Below are 16,617 nucleotides of genomic sequence, written 5' to 3'. Positions count from 1 at the left end.
AGGTGGTATCATCATCTTTTCATCTTAACCAAGAGATTGTGGTTCCGGCCTTTATCTCTTCTGGTTTGTCCTCCAAAGAGCAGTCTTTGGATGTGGTACGGGCTCTCCCTATTTACGTAGAGAGGACTGCCTCCCTCAGGAGGTCAGATACCCTTTTTGTACTTTTTGGTTTTCACAAACATGGCTGGCGGATTAGAATTGTGATTGCACAAGCCTATGCACAGACTGGTCTTCCAGCTCCTGCTGCTATTAAAGCCCATTCTACTCGGTCTGTGGACCTTCTTGGGCGGCCCATCGAGGCGCGTCCGCTGAACAATTGTGCAAGGCGGCTACGTGGTCCTCAGTGAACACGTTCATCAGGTTCTATACCTTTTTGATACTTCCGCCTCCCAGGATGCTTCCTTTGGACGCTGGGTTCTTGTGCCCGCTGCGGTGCGTCCCCTCCCATGAGGAACTGCTTTAGGATATCCCCGATGTATTCCCTGTGGAATCCCAGTGTACCCCGCTGCAGAAAAGGAGATTTATGGTAGACTTACCATGATTAAATCCTCTTTCTGCGAGGTACACTGGATTCCACAGTGCTCCCATCCTGACGCACTTAGCTTCTTTGGGTTTGTATGGTATTAGCTGCTAGTCCCTTCTCCTGTCGTGAGAATGTGGTTCTATGTAACTAACATCTACAGTCTTTTACCTACTACTGCATTGGACTAGTTAACGATACTGAGCTCCAGTGCCTGGAGGCGGGGTTATAGAGGAGGTGGTGCAATGCATCCTCGGAACAGTCAAAGCTTTAGCCTGTTGGTGCCTCGGATCAATATCCAACTCTACACCCCGATGTATTTCCTGTGGAATCCAGTGTACCTCGTAGAAAAAGATTTCACCATGGTAAGTCTACCATAAATCTCCTCTTTATTCTATTTTGGAATAAGGCTGTAACATAACAAAATGTGGATAAAGTGAAGCGCTGGGAATACTTTCCGGATGCACTGTATGTGTTTTAAATAAAGGGTCTCCTTTACAATGCATAAAACCTTTCGGCAAAGTCCAAGGGTATGGACTGGCTGATGGATTGTGTGGTAGTGTTGAGCTGTTGCTCCTGGTTTTGCAGTGCCAAGTAAAAATAGGATTTATTTTTCTGGATTGCTATAAATTTAGATTTTTATTACCCCTTTAGTCTCTGTCTCAGCCAAAAAGTGGGGTTATGTGACATTGCTGAGGCGGAAGTGGTGAGTCACATATTGGTCTTTGCAGTCACATTCCTTTTAGGCACCACTTTAGCATTTGCCCCCCTTTGCTAACTGAGAGTGTAAAGCAGGCTTTCCCAACCACGGTCCTCAAGGCACACTAAAGGTGGGTACACACTAATAGATATATCTGCAGATCAATTGATCTGCAGATATATCTATGGACGGATCGGGCAGTGTGTTGTGCATACACACTGCCCGATCCGTCGGGGACTGACGTCATGAACTGGGCGGGCATGTACACACACCCGCACAGTTCAGCTGTCAATCACCACCGGCCGCCGCAGCATGTGTACGGGCGGTCGGCCGACCGCCCCGTACACACACAGAGACGCGCCAATATATCGGTAGATATATTGGCCGTCGGCTGTGCTGCGCGGCCGACGCGATACGTCTGTGAACGACGGAGTTCACAGACGTATCGGCCGTACACACTGGCCGACGGACCCGTGATATATCGGCCGTTCAAGAGAACGGCCGATATATCGACCAGTGTGTACGGGCCTTAACAGTGCAGGTTTTAGTGATATCCTGGCTTCAGCACAGGTGACTTACTTAGTAACTCAGTTATTTTGATTTAACAATCTGTGCTGCAGCCTGGATATCACTAAAACCTGCACTTGTTGGTGTGCCTTGAGGACCGTGGTTGGGAAAGCCTGGTGTAAAGCCATAAATTAAGCTGAATGGAGTAGTATTTATTCAAGATAATGTTATGAAATTGGAGGTTATAAAGAGGTGACGGGTTATACTTTATGTTTCACTGTATGTCTGTTGAGGTTATCTCTGCTCCAGCACAAAGCCAGGCGAAATTATAGTTTAGTGATGTTCTCCTGAGTAGGTGGTTATCTTCAAATGTACTAGGAGGACTGCCTAGGCACATCGGTGACAAAAAATGTGAGGCACCTTTCTCCATATATGTAGCACCGAGATAAAATGCATACACACTTCAACGGGTAAAGCAGGTAAATCATTTTGTTTTCTTGGACTATTAATGAGACTCTGAGTTTAGTGAAAGATAATGTCAGTATTTCTGTATGCAGCAGGGCAGTTTGGTTTTGTCCTTGTAACCATATGGGACCTTTACATAACCAATGTGATTTTCTTTTTCTGGTACAGTTTCAAACCTTAAAGTAAAACATTTAAGACTAGCCAGCCATACACCTAAAGATTCATTGTCCGATCTGGCTGGTTGGAACGAAAATCTGATAATACATATGGGAGCAAATAACAACTGACCATTTGCTCCAAAATTTCGGAAAACTGACAAAAACAGTCATTCAGACAAATTTGTTAAATTAAGTGGATAACCAATTTGTCTGACCATTTTTGTCTGTTTTTCAGTGATTGGGAGCAAAGTGTCAATTGTCATTTACTCCTATACATTACCATATTTTCATTCCAACCAGCCAGATTAGACAATGAATCTTTAGGTGTATGGACAGCTTAAGGTCACAGATCTGATTGTGTCATTGTTCAGTGATCTTTTCAGCATTTCCTATGACAAAAACGCACGTTATGTAAAGAGTAAAAACCATAATGTTTGACTCTCTCCACTAGAAGTTTGACTGAAATGACTTTGGCTTTTTTTTTAAAGAATGAAGCATTTCTGCGAATGAACAGATTGCCCTGTGGAATGTATTCACGTGATGGGGTCCCTTTGCGTGTCATCTCAATTAAACCATCAACTATGTGGTTTGGTGAGCGGACCAGGAAAACAAATGTGATTGTGAGGTATGTATTGGGTGACCATTAGTCCAAGTCAAATATTATTTTTATTATTATTAATGATAATAAACGTGTCAAGGCTACTGAAGCAAGCGTGACAGCAGTGGAGCAGTACTTACTGGACGCTAGGAGTATTTGTTAGACACTGGGGGAATTATCAAGATTCCCCTCATTGCAATCCATCGCTGGACTTTTACTTACCTCTGGTATGGAGGCTCTCTAGCCATTGACTGCTCGCCTTTTTACTGCTGATTGTTTTAATTGTGAGACTATTTTGCACTCCAATACGGAGTCATGTATACCAAAGAGAAGAATATCCACTGCGAGGCCAATAGCAGCTGATAAAGTGGTGTCAAATCCTGAGTATTACAGATGCAAGAAAAAGAAATAAACCAGCGCTGTTACTTATCCTATCTCCGCAGTTTAAATCAAAAATTTAAAATTAAGAATTAAAAATTATAAACAGACAGGTTAAAATAAAGTTTATCAAAATTTATTAAAACATAAATGCTCCAATAACACTGTCTCACTATTTGTGTCACCACCATTGGTGATAAGGCATTAAGGTAGGACTATCACATTATCACATTAAACTCTCAATCAGTTAGTTCAATTAGGATATTACCCAACCAGGGTAATTTCTAGCAGTCCCTTGGCAGATATGCTGTATTGCCGTGCAACAGGGTTTCCGCACTTAGATCCAGTGGGTATCCATAAACTGAAGTAGAGTGTGATGAAGTCAGTCCCAAATATACAATATGTCCATATCTGGATCCAATTGGTGGTGACTGGAGACAGTGGTTCATTGAGTTGTCTCAGAGATTCCATTATATAATCATCACGATTTAATACAACCAGACCCCCGCCTTTATCGGCTTCTTTGATTATTATTGATGTATCCTTAGTCAATATATTAAGTGCTCTCTTTTTCTCTGACGTCCTAGTGGATGCTGGGAACTCCGTAAGGACCATGGGGAATAGACGGGCTCCGCAGGAGACTGGGCACTCTAAAAGAAAGATTAGGTACTATCTGGTGTGCACTGGCTCCTCCCTCTATGCCCCTCCTCCAGACCTCAGTTAGAATCTGTGCCCAGCCAGAGCTAGGTGCTCCTAGTGGGCTCTCCTGAGCTTGCTAGAAAGAAAGTATTTGTTAGGTTTTTATTTTCAGTGAGATCTGCTGGCAACAGACTCCCTGCTACGTGGGACTGAGGGGAGAGAAGCAAACCTACCTGCGTGCAGCTAGCTTGTGCTTCTTAGGCTACTGGACACCATTAGCTCCAGAGGGTTCGAACACAGGGCCTGACCTCGATCGTCCGTTCCCGGAGCCGCGCCGCCGTCCCCCTTGCAGAGCCAGAAGACAGAAGAAGGAGATGAAATAGGCGGCAGAAGACTCCGGTCTTCATTAAGGTAGCGCACAGCACTGCAGCTGTGCGCCATTGCTCCCACAGCACACCACACACTCCGGTCACTGTAGGGTGCAGGGCGCTGGGGGGGGGGGGGGGGTGGCGCCCTGGGCAGCAATTATATTACCTTTTGGCTAAATATACACATAATACAGTCAGCTAACTGTATATGTGTAAAAAACCCCGCCATTAAGTTAAAGAAAACGCGGGACAGAAGCCCGCCGCTGAGGGGGCGGGGCCTTCTTCCTCAGCACACCAGCGCCATTTTCCCTTCACAGCTCCGCTGGAAGCACGCTCCCCAGGCTCTCCCCTGCAGTATCCAGGTACAAGACGGGTTAAAAAGAGAGGGGGGGCACATAAATGTAGGCACAAATCGATAAAACCAAGCAGCGATTGGGAAAATCACTTATTAGCAGTGTAAATCCCTGTGTTATATAGCGCTGTGGTGTGTGCTGGCATACTCTCTCTCTGTCTCCCCAAAGGACTTTGTGGGGTCCTGTCCTCAGTCTGAGCATTCCCTGTGTGTGTGCGGTGTGTCGGTACGGCTGTGTCGACATGTTTGATGAGGGTTACGTGGAGGCGGAGCAGGGGCAGGTACATGTGGTGTCGCCCCCGACGGGGCCGACACCTGACTGGATGGATATGTGGAAGGTCTTAACCGACAGTGTCAACTCCTTACATAAAAGGTTTGATGACGCAGCAGCCTTGGGACAGCCGGGGTCTCAGCCCGCGCCTGCCCAGGCGACTCAGAAGCCGTCAGGGGCTCATAAACGGCCGCTAGCTCTGATGGTAGACACAGATGGCGACACGGAGTCTGACTCCAGTGTGGATGAGGATGAGACAAATGTACAGTCTACAAAAGCCATCCGATGCATGATTACTGCAATGAAAGATGTATTGCACATTTCTGATATTAACCCGGTTACCACCAAAAGGGGTATTATGTTTGGGGAGAAAAAGCAGCCAGTGACTTTTCCCCCATCTGATGAATTAAATGATTTGTGTGAAGAAGCGTGGAGTTCCCCTGATAAGAAACTAGTGATTTCTAAGAGGTTACTGATGGCGTACCCTTTCACGTCAACGGATAGGTTACGTTGGGAAACATCCCCTAGGGTGGACAAGGCGCTAACACGCTTATCTAAAAGGGTGGCACTGCCATCTCAGGATACGGCCGCCCTAAAGGATCCTGCGGATAGAAAGCAGGTAGCTATCCTGAAGTCTGTGTATACACACTCTGGTACTCTACTGAGACCTGCTATTGCTTCAGCCTGGATGTGTAGTGCTGCAGCAGCATGGACTGATACCCTGTCGGACAACATTGATTCCCTCGACAGGGATACTATTTTGCTAACCATTGAACATATAAAAGACGTCGTCTTATATATGCGGGATGCACAGAGGGACATTTGCCTGCGGGCATCTAGAATTAATGCAATGTCCATTTCTGCCAGGAGAGTATTATGGACTCGGCAGTGGACAGGTGATGCAGATTCTAAAAAACACATGGAGGTTTTGCCTTATAAGGGTGAGGAACTATTTGGGGATGGTCTCTCGGACCTCGTATCCACAGCAACTGCTGGGAAGTCGACTTTTTTGCCTCAGGTTCCCTCACAGCCTCAGAAAGCACCGTATTATCAAATGCAGTCCTTTCGGCCTCAGAAAGGCAAGCGGGTCAGAGGAGCATCCTTTCTGGCCAGAGGCAAGGGTAGAGGAAGGAAGCTGCACCAGGCAGCCAGTTCCCAGGAACAAAAATCCTCCCCTGCTTCCACTAAGTCCACCGCATGACGTTGGGGCTCCACAGGCGGAGCCAGGTGCGGTGGGGACGCGTCTCCGAAACTTCAGCAACCAGTGGGTTCGCTCACAAGTGGATCTATGGGTTGTACAAATTGTATCTCAGGGATACAAGCTGGAGTTCGAGGCGACTCCCCCTCGCCGTTACCTCAAATCAGCCTTGCCAGCTGCTCCCAGGGAAAGGGAGGTAGTACTGGCGGCAATTCACAAGCTGTACCTCCAGCAGGTGATAATCAAGGTCCCCCTCCTTCAACAGGGCAGGGGTGACTATTCCACATTGTTTGTGGTACCGAAACCGGACGGTTCGGTGAGACCCATCCTGAATTTAAAATCCTTGAACACTTATATAAAGAAGTTCAAGTTCAAAATGGAATCGCTCAGGGCGGTTATTGCAAGCCTGGGAGAGGGGGATTTTATGGTGTCGCTGGACATCAAGGATGCTTACTTGTATGTCCCCATTTACCCACCTCACCAGGAGTACCTCAGATTTGTTGTACAGGACTGTCGTTACCAATTCCAAACGTTGCCGTTTGGTCTCTCCACGGCTCCGAGAATATTTACCAAGGTAATGGCCGAAATGATGATACTCCTTCGAAGAAAGGGAGTTATAATTATCCCGTACTTGGACGATCTCCTCATAAAGGCGAGGTCCAAAGAGCAGTTGTTGGTCAGCGTAGCACTCTCTCAGGAAGTGTTGCAACAGCACGGCTGGATTCTGAATATCCCAAAGTCGCAGCTGATCCCTACGACGCGTCTGCTTTTCCTGGGAATGATTCTGGACACAGAACAGAAGAAGGTGTTTCTCCCGGAGGAGAAGGCCCAGGAATTGTCATCTCTGGTCAGGGACCTCCTGAAACCAAAACAGGTGTCGGTGCATCACTGCACGCGAGTCCTGGGAAAGATGGTGGCTTCTTACGAAGCAATTCCCTTCGGCAGGTTCCATGCAAGGATCTTTCAGTGGGATCTGTTGGACAAATGGTCCGGATTGCATCTTCAGATGCATCGGTTGATCGCCCTGTCCCCAAGGGCCAGGGTGTCTCTGCTGTGGTGGCTGCAGAGTGCTCCTCTTCTCGAGGGACGCAGGTTCGGCATACAGGACTGGATCCTGGTGACCACGGATGCAAGCCTCCGAGGATGGGGGGCAGTCACTCAGGGAAGAAACTTCCAGGGACAGTGGTCAAGTCTGGAGACCTCTCTACACATAAATATATTGGAACTAAGGGCCATCTACAACGCCCTGAGTCAAGCAGCGCCCCTGCTTCAAAACCAATCTGTACTGATTCAGTCAGACAACATCACGGCGGTCGCCCATGTAAACCGCCAGGGCGGCACAAGAAGCAGGATGGCAATGGCAGAAGCCACAAGGATTCTTCGATGGGCGGAGAAGCATGTGCTAGCACTGTCAGCAGTGTTCATTCCGGGAGTGGACAACTGGGAAGCAGACTTCCTCAGCAGGCACGACCTCCACCCGGGAGAGTGGGGTCTTCATCAAGCAGTCTTTACACAGATTGTAAATCGTTGGGAACAGCCACAGGTGGACATGATGGCGTCCCGCCTCAACAAAAAGCTAAAAAAATATTGCGCCAGGTCACGGGACCCTCAGGCGATAGCTGTGGACGCACTAGTGACACCGTGGGTGTACCAGTCGGTTTATGTGTTCCCTCCTCTTCCTCTCATACCCAAGGTACTGAGGATAGTAAGAAAGAGAGGAGTAAGAACTATACTCATCGTTCCGGATTGGCCAAGAAGAACTTGGTACCCAGAACTACAAGAAATGATCTCAGAGGACCCATGGCCTCTGCCTCTCAGACAGGACCTGTTACAGCAGGGGCCCTGTCTGTTCCAAGACTTACCGCGGCTGCGTTTGACGGCATGGCGGTTGAACGCCGGATCCTAGCGGAAAAGGGCATTCCGGATGAAGTTATTCCTACGCTGATAAAGGCTAGGAAAGACGTGACGGAAAAACATTATCACCGTATATGGCGAAAATATGTTGCTTGGTGTGAGGCCAGGAAGGCCCCTACAGAGGAATTTCAGCTGGGTCGATTCCTGCACTTCCTACAGTCAGGAGTGACTATGGGCCTAAAATTAGGATCCATAAAGGTCCATATTTCTCTGGCTGGGTCCACAGGATTATCCACAGGATAACATTGGGATATTGTCGAGCGACAGCGAAAATGGCACCAACACGGTCACGAGCTTTCTGGCCTCCCAGGATGCATTGGGGCCTACACTATATAGTCCCGCCCACTGACTCAGTCAGATCAGTTTTTTGCTTGGTGCGGCAGGAAGCCGCATGGTCACAGGGCTGCTGTGAAAGCAGCCTCAAGTTTTCATTACTTTATTTTTATAGACTTACTGTTTTGGTTTGAGCGACTTCTCTTAACAGCGTCTTAAACGTGTATTAGAAAGAGTCGCTCCAACAACTCCCCACCGGGTCGCAACAACGCTTACCTTCGCGGTACAGTGCTGTCTCGACGGGCGTCTGTGTCGGATGTTCTAGCAGGTCCAGCAGACATTACCAGGCTGTGGCCGGAGCATGGGGAGACAGTGAGTATATGGACTTCCTCTTACTAGAGGGGTCAGGACACAGCTACGCTGATTTGGTGGAGACTACAAACAGCGTGTTGATGCGCCGAACATCTCGAGTGTGACAGCGCTACGCTCCGGGGATCATAGGCGCCAGGACTAGGTGAGGCCGCGATCCTGGGAGTTTAAGTCAACAGGGGGTTTCAGACGCTCTCCTGGCCGTCCCTCCTCCGAGTTCATGGCCAGTTCCCGCGGGTCCCTCGTTTCATGAACTGAATGACCTCACTTCCGGCTCAGACGCTACCACGAGGGTACTCGGTCGCAGCTTAGACGCTGCGGTTGTGTACACTGGATATAAACCCGCCCAGACCGAGTCGCAGGCCTTTAGTGTCTGCATGCACGTGGAGTCGCTCAGCGTCCGTGTCCGTTGGTGAGCGTCCGTGTCCGTTATCAGTTACCAGGAGCGGCAGTTTACACCAGTAGCGTCTGAATCCACTCAGCGCTTTCGAGCGTCTTTGCTTGGATATGGAAGTGTGGTGAGTCTCCCTGTATCCCGCTCCCTGGAGGCAGGGTATACAGTACTAAAAATTCCTTCTACTTCTTAGTGTGCACTGTTAATTTTTAGTACCTATTGCATATGAGACCTGTATATTACTGTGTTTTCTGCATGTTATGTTGAAAAAGAACCAGTTAAACAGAAGTACAATTTTCCTACTTATGTATAAGTTATTATGGAGGTTGTATTCTCATATGACAATGTCTAATGCTTTAACATGTGACTGACTGCTAGTATGTGTGCTGACTTTTCTGTGTAATGTCAGTCCTGTTCTGACCCTCAAATCAGGTGCACTGTGGTCAGATTGATTTCACCTCTATATACTGATTATAGGGTGTGGTTCAGTCACAAAATTGTGTAGTCAATATCAGAAAAAATGTCTGTGAGCGGCAAAAGTGATGAGGAGAATTTGTCAAGCACTCCTACAGCCCTAACATGCTTATCTTGTAAGTCAGGGGTAATTGATATGATTCAATTGGTCACTTATGAGGGTTTGTGTGCAAACTGTTTCGCTTTTCAGCGAAGTAAAAAACAGGAGTTAGTTCAACCTCCAGTAGAGCCACCATGGAATATGTTCGCAAAGACTCTGTCTTCAATAGCGGACAGGTTAGCTCCAGTAGCACCACCTCAAGGGTTAGGTTACACTATGAACCCATACATGCAGCTCCCTTCCTATGGTTTGGTTCCAGTAGCCTCTACAAGCAACCAAGGGGTAGGTAAGACTAAGACAGATACGTCTGTATGGCAGACTACACAAGAGGATACATCGGATGATGATGCGGAAACAATAGATTCAACTCCGTATGATGATCAGTCGCAGAGCTTTAGTTCAGATGATGTAGCTGAACTCATTAATGCAGTAAAGGCTGTGCTTTCTCTGGAAGAACCAGCCAAGACAGCGTTAAAAGCAAAAGCACCTGTATTCAAACGAACAAAGTCAGTGTGAGCTGAATTTCCAGCGTCAGAGGAGTTGACGGAAATGATGGATGAGTCTTGGGCAGCGCCCGGTAAAAAGTATAAGATTCCTAGGAGATGGGATTCTTATTATCCATTTCCTGCTGGAGATTGTTCGAAGAGAGAAGTTCCTCCAAAAGTAGATGCACATGTTCTGCGACTAGTGCACATATCTGCTTTGCCACTGTCATCTACCTCTTTGACAGGACATGAGAGTAGTAGAGGGTAGAGAGCCTATTAAAAAATATTTTTTCTCTTGTGGGTGCAGTGGTAAGACCTGCTATGGCTTCGGCCTGGGTAGCAAAGGCAATGGGCGAATGGATAGAGGAACTAGAGAATGACATCCCCTCTCCTACTAGGGAGCAAGAGGATCGTCTTTGCCGTTTAAGACAATCTGCCCAGTATTTAGAAGAAGCAGCCATTGATGTAGGCACTGTTGCTTCTAAAGCTTCAGCCCTGGCAGTAGTCGCTCGCAGAGCAGTCTGGCTACGGACCTGGAAGGCAGATGCGGAGTCCAAGAAGGAATTGGAAGCATTGCCTTTCGTGGGTAATATATTATTTGGAAAACCTTTATCGGATATCCTAGAGTCAGAGGCTGAATCAAAGAAGGTCAGATTTCCGGCTACCTACAACCCTAAGTCCAAGGGTTTAAAATTTCGCTCATTTTGCTGGCAAAGCAAAGCGAAAGGTAAAGAGGAGCCTAAACAACCCCAGTTTAAATCCAGGGGTAGGAAGCAGTGGGCTAGCAAAAAGCCAGCTTCCAAACCTGAACAAAAGCCCTCAGCCTGAAGAGACAGGCCTCCGCCTGGAGGATTCCAGGGTTGGGGGCCGACTCCTGCAATTTGCACACACATGGCAACAGTCAACAACAGATGCCTGGGTGCAGAAGGTAGTATCTCAGGGGTATGGGTTCCCATTCAGGAGGCAGCCTCCTCAAAGATTTTTTTGCACCAGCCCGTCTCGTATAGAGTCGAAGGCCAATGCCCTGCAAGAAGCAGTCCAAAAATTACTGCAGTCAGGTGTGATTGTCCCAGTACCTCCATCACAAAAGGGACAGGGGTATTACTCCAATCTGTTTCTAATCCAGAAACCAAATGGGTCATATTGACCAATTCTAAATCTGAAGATGTTGAACAATTACATATGGATCCCGAAGTTCCACATGGAGACGTTACGCTCCATAATGTTGGCTATGGAACCGGGAGACTATATGGTATCTCTGGATGTGCGGGATGCTTACCTACATGTGCCTATAGCACTATCACATCAGTGTTACCTCAGGTTTGCCATCCTCAAGGAACACTTCCAGTTCCAAGCTCTGCCCTTCGGGCTAGCTACAGCACCCAGGGTGTTTACCAAGATCATGGTGGTTATGGCAGCTTGTCTGCGCAAACAAGGGATAAGGATATTCCCATACCTAGACGACCTATTAATCTTAGCACAGTCGCAAGATTTACTGTTGAGCCATCTCCAACAGACGATAGTTTGTTTACAGAGACACGGGTGGCTCATAAATTGGGAGAAGTCGTCCCTGAATCCATCACAGCGGATGGTTCATTTGGGAGCCATATTGGATTCAGACTTACAGAGAGTTCTCTTACCAGAGAAGAAAATAGTCAAGGTGCAGGTCATGGCTCAGGAAGCGTTGCAAGCCCAGACAATGTCAGTCCATGCAGCAATGCGACTGTTGGGTCTGATGGTATCAACGTTCGACATGGTGGAATATGCGCAATTCCACTCCAGACCATTGCAGCATCTCATTTTGACAAAATGGAAAGGAAATCCTCAAACAATAAAGATGATAAAGATTCCAGTAGATGTAAAAAGGTCTCTAGCATGGTGGCTACAGACAGACCATTTAAACAAGGGGAGACCCTTTTGGATAAAAGAGTGGCAAGTCCTGACGACAGATGCCAGCCTGCAAGGTTGGGGGGCGGTACTCGGAAGCCTATGGTTCCAGGGAAAATGGACCGCAAGGGAAAGTCGCCTGCCGATAAATCTGTTAGAAATAAGAGCCATTTACTTGGCCCTAGTTCAGGCAAAGGACAATCTACAAGGAAGACCAGTCCAGATCCGCTCAGACAATGCGACGGCAGTAGCATACCTAAATCATCAAGGAGGGACTCACAGCAAGAGTCTGATGGAGGAAGTAACTCCCATTCTAAAGTGGGCAGAACTCCATCTCCCAGCATTGTCAGCAGTATTTGTCCCGGGTGTACTAAATTGGGAAGCGGATTTTCTCAGTCGGCACACCATTCAGGAAACCGAATGGGCACTACACCCAGAAGTGTTTCAGACACTGGTGAACAGATGGGGTCTACCGGAGATAGACCTTATGGCGTCTCGTCTAAACAACAAAGTTCCGAGGTACGGATCAAGAACAAGGGACCCAGGAGCAGTCCTGGTAGACGCACTGTCAGTAGAATGGAGGTTTCAGCTGGCATATCTGTTCCCTCCAATATCTCTGTTATCCAGAGTAGTGAGAAAGAAAAAACAGGCAAAAGGAGCAATCATTCTAATAGCTCCAGCTTGGCCAAGAAGGCATTGGTACACAGATCTGTGGAGAATGTCCGTGGAAGCACCGATACTGCTCCCTCAACGTCCAGATCTGTTAATGCAGGGTCCTTGTTGTCACAGTCATCTGGATCGCCTGTCTTTGACGGCGTGGCTGTTGAAACCTCTATCTTAGAGGCTAAAGGATTTTCAAAGCAAGTAATCCAAACTATGCTTAGAGTAAGAAAGCCTTCTTCGGCCCGTGTATATCATAGAATATGGCAAGCCTATATTCATTGGTGTTCTGGAAAAAATTACAATCCAAGAGCCTTTAAAGTAGCTAGAATTTTGGATTTTCTGCAGGCAGGATTGGATAAGGGGTTGAAGGTTGCTTCCTTGAGGGTGCAAGTCTCAGCGTTGACTGTATGGTTTCAGCAGAAGATTGCTGACCTACAGGATGTACGTACGTTTTTCCAAGGAGTAGTACATATTCAACCTCCATTTGTTCCTCCTGCAGCTCCCTGGGATTTGAATTTAGTTCTTAAATTTCTCCAGGGTCCTTTGTTTGAACCACTTGAGAGAGCGGATCTTAAGTGGTTAACGATTAAAGTTCTTTTTTTACTGGCAATGGCGTCAGCCAGAAGAGTGTCCGATTTAAGAGCATTATCATGTAAGTCTCCTTTCCTAAGTTTTTTTCCAGACAGAGCAGTTCTCAGAACGAGATCTAGTTATCTTCCAAAGGTGGTGTCAAAGTTTCACCTGAATGAAGAGATTGTAGTCCCAGCTTTTCAGGTATCGGGACTATCTGCGGGAGAAGCGTCACTGGACGTGGTCCGGTCTTTAAAAATCTATATAGATCGTACTAGTGCCATCAGGAAAACAGATTCCCTCTTCATCCTCTACGGATTCCATAGGAGAGGATGGCCTGCTAGTAAACAGACGCTGGCGAGATGGCTCCGAGTGGTAATATCTGAAGCTTATTCTCATGCAGATCTCCCTATTCCGGCTAATGTCTCTGCACACTCTACACGTAAGGTAGGTCCTTCTTGGGCAGCACAACAGGGTGCATCAGCAGAACAGATATGTAAGGCAGCCACATGGTCTTCCATAAACACATTCATCAGACATTATGCCTTGGATACTTTTGCCTCTCATGACGCAGACTTCGGGCGAAAGGTCCTCCTGTGCAATCAGGAGCGTCCCCACCACTAAAATGGCTTTGGGAATCCCAATGTTATCCTGTGGATAATCCTGTGGACCCAGCCAGAGAAATAAACGTTATGGTAAGAACTTACCGTTGATAACGTGATTTCTCTTATGTCCACAGGTATCCACAGGGATCCCACCCGGATGCATCTGATTTGAGCATCTAGACAAACACTAAAAACCTCTTCCCTTCTTGTATGGAAGGGTGTGCATGTGTGTTCTTATCGCCTGTACAGGTCTCTACCTAATGTTCCTGCCTATAATCGCTGTGGAAAGAACTGATCTGACTGAGTCAGTGGGCGGGACTATATAGTGGAGGCCCCAATACATCCTGGGAGGCCAGAAAGCTCGTGACCGTGTTGGTGCCATTTTCGCTGTCGCTCGACAATATCCCAATGTTATCCTGTGGATACCTGTGGACATCAGAGAAATCACGTTATCAACGGTAAGTTCTTACCATAACGTTTATTTCGGCCCTATCTATTTTCTTACAAAAAGAACTGGCTTCACTGCCTGAAGTTCAGACGTTTGTTAAGGGAGTGCTGCATATTCAGCCCCCTTTTGTGCCTCCAGTGGCACCTTGGGATCTTAACGTTGTGTTGGATTTCCTGAAATCACACTGGTTTGAGCCACTTAAGACCGTGGAGCTAAAGTATCTCACGTGGAAGGTGGTCATGCTGTTGGCCTTGGCTTCAGCTAGGCGTGTGTCAGAATTGGCGGCTTTGTCATGTAAAAGCCCGTATCTGATCTTCCATATGGACAGGGCAGAATTGAGGACTCGTCCCCAATTTCTCCCAAAGGTGGTATCAGCGTTTCATTTGAACCAACCTATTGTGGTGCCTGCGGCTACTCGGGACTTGGAGGCTTCCACGTTGCTGGACGTAGTCGGGGCTTTGAAAATCTATGTAGCCAGGACGGCTGGAGTCAGGAAAACGGACTCGCTGTTTATCCTGCATGCACCCAACAAATTGGGTGCTCCGGCTTCAAAGCAAACTATTGCGCGCTGGATCTGTAACACGATTCAGCAAGCTCATTCTGCGGCAGGGTTACCGCATCCTAAATCAGTAAAAGCCCATTCCACAAGGAAGGTGGGCTCTTCTTGGGCGGCTGCCCGAGGGGTCTCGGCTTTACAACTTTGCCGAGCAGCTACTTGGTCAGGGGCAAACACGTTTGCTAAATTCTACAAATTTGATACCCTGGCTGAGGAGGACCTGGAGTTCTCTCATTCGGTGCTGCAGAGTCATCCGCACTCTCCCGCCCGTTTGGGAGCTTTGGTATAATCCCCATGGTCCTTACGGAGTTCCCAGCATCCACTAGGACGTCAGAGAAAATTAGAATTTACTCACCGGTAATTCTATTTCTCGTAGTCCGTAGTGGATGCTGGGCGCCCGTCCCAAGTGCGGACTCTCTGCAATACATGTATATAGTTATTGCTTAACTAAAGGGTTATTGTTATGAGCCATCTGTTACTGAGGCTCAGTTGTTGTTCATACTGTTAACTGGGTATGGTTATCACAAGTTGTACAGTGTGGCTGGTATGAGTCTTACCCTGGATTCCAAATCCTTTCCTTGTTGTGTCAGCTCTTCCGGGCACAGTTTCCTTAACTGAGGTCTGGAGGAGGGGCATAGAGGGAGGAGCCAGTGCACACCAGATAGTACCTAATCTTTCTTTTAGAGTGCCCAGTCTCCTGCGGAGCCCGTCTATTCCCCATGGTCCTTACGGAGTTCCCAGCATCCACTACGGACTACGAGAAATAGAATTACCTGTGAGTAAATTCTCATTTTTTCTTTTTTGGAGAAATTTGAACTTTGTTTTTTATCTTGTGTACATAGATTCTTAAAATCATCCAAAGTTATCTTATAAAAGGTTTCAATACTACTGCTGTTTGCACTGATAGGGAAGAACTCTGACTTCAGTTTGAACTGTCCAGGGTTGGTAATATCATATATTTTCTTAGGGGGGAAATGTTCTCACAATCTACATGATTCTCCTCCAGATTTGATAAGAGAGCATGATCAGTGCTATCTAATACTATTGGGATGGAGTCGTCTCAATGCTCTGTTAGGCGTTTTTTTGCAAACAAAAAAAAACGTTTACGGCAACATATAGATCGAAAATGTTGGGTGCACTTGTTGGTGAAAACTTAAGTCCTCTGCTGAGAAGAGAGTTGACTTGCTTGATAGATTAAATACATTGGCGGGCTTTTTGCAAGCTTCTTGGAGTTTTCTTTCTTTCTACCTCCTCTGTTCCCTCTTGACTTGTATTTCTTTGACGTTTTGGTGTGGCCCCCAATTCCATGTTCCTGTAATCTTGAGATCCCCAACTGTTGTGTCTTATGCGGGTCCCTAAAAAATCCCTCCCAGAGGTGACATCTCTAGTGTGATCCCTATCTGGCATATCTCTAGTGTTTATATTGTAAGTGCTTTTCTTTCTAGCATTCCACTGGATCGAAATCCATCAGTTTGAGTGGCATACCTATCTCTTAAAGGTGCATATCTGTTGGTATGAGAAAAGTCTTTCCCCTGTTGGTTGTGATGGATAGGACTATATGCTCTTGATTTCCCTCCTCTATTCTGTTTTGGTGTTCATCTCTCAAGGTTTTCTCCCTGCAGTGTTGATCTATTTTTTTTTGTTTATAAGACCTTACAATATCATTGTGGTAGTCAGACAAAGCTCTTTGCATCTTGTTTCGTTTCCATCAAGGTTCTTTCAAAC

The 16,617-nt window shown here is 47.0% G+C and overlaps 1 protein-coding gene across 3 annotated transcripts in view; it reads left to right on the top strand.

The window, feature by feature from the left end:
• DCLRE1C (DNA cross-link repair 1C) overlaps positions 1–16,617 on the top strand; it is a 221,405-nt gene that overhangs the window by 183,177 nt on the left and 21,611 nt on the right. For all 3 annotated transcript variants that reach the window (XM_063926920.1, XM_063926919.1, XM_063926921.1), the window contains one exon: positions 2,839–2,975. In XM_063926920.1, coding sequence (XP_063782990.1) covers positions 2,839–2,975 — 137 coding nt within the window. The remainder of the gene's footprint in view (positions 1–2,838; positions 2,976–16,617) is intronic.

Source organism: Pseudophryne corroboree, chromosome 6 (genome assembly GCF_028390025.1).
Source record: "Pseudophryne corroboree isolate aPseCor3 chromosome 6, aPseCor3.hap2, whole genome shotgun sequence".
NCBI lineage: Eukaryota > Metazoa > Chordata > Amphibia > Anura > Myobatrachidae > Pseudophryne > Pseudophryne corroboree.
The sequence above is the reverse complement of the archived record's forward strand: the minus strand, read 5'-3'. Positions and strand labels throughout refer to the sequence as shown.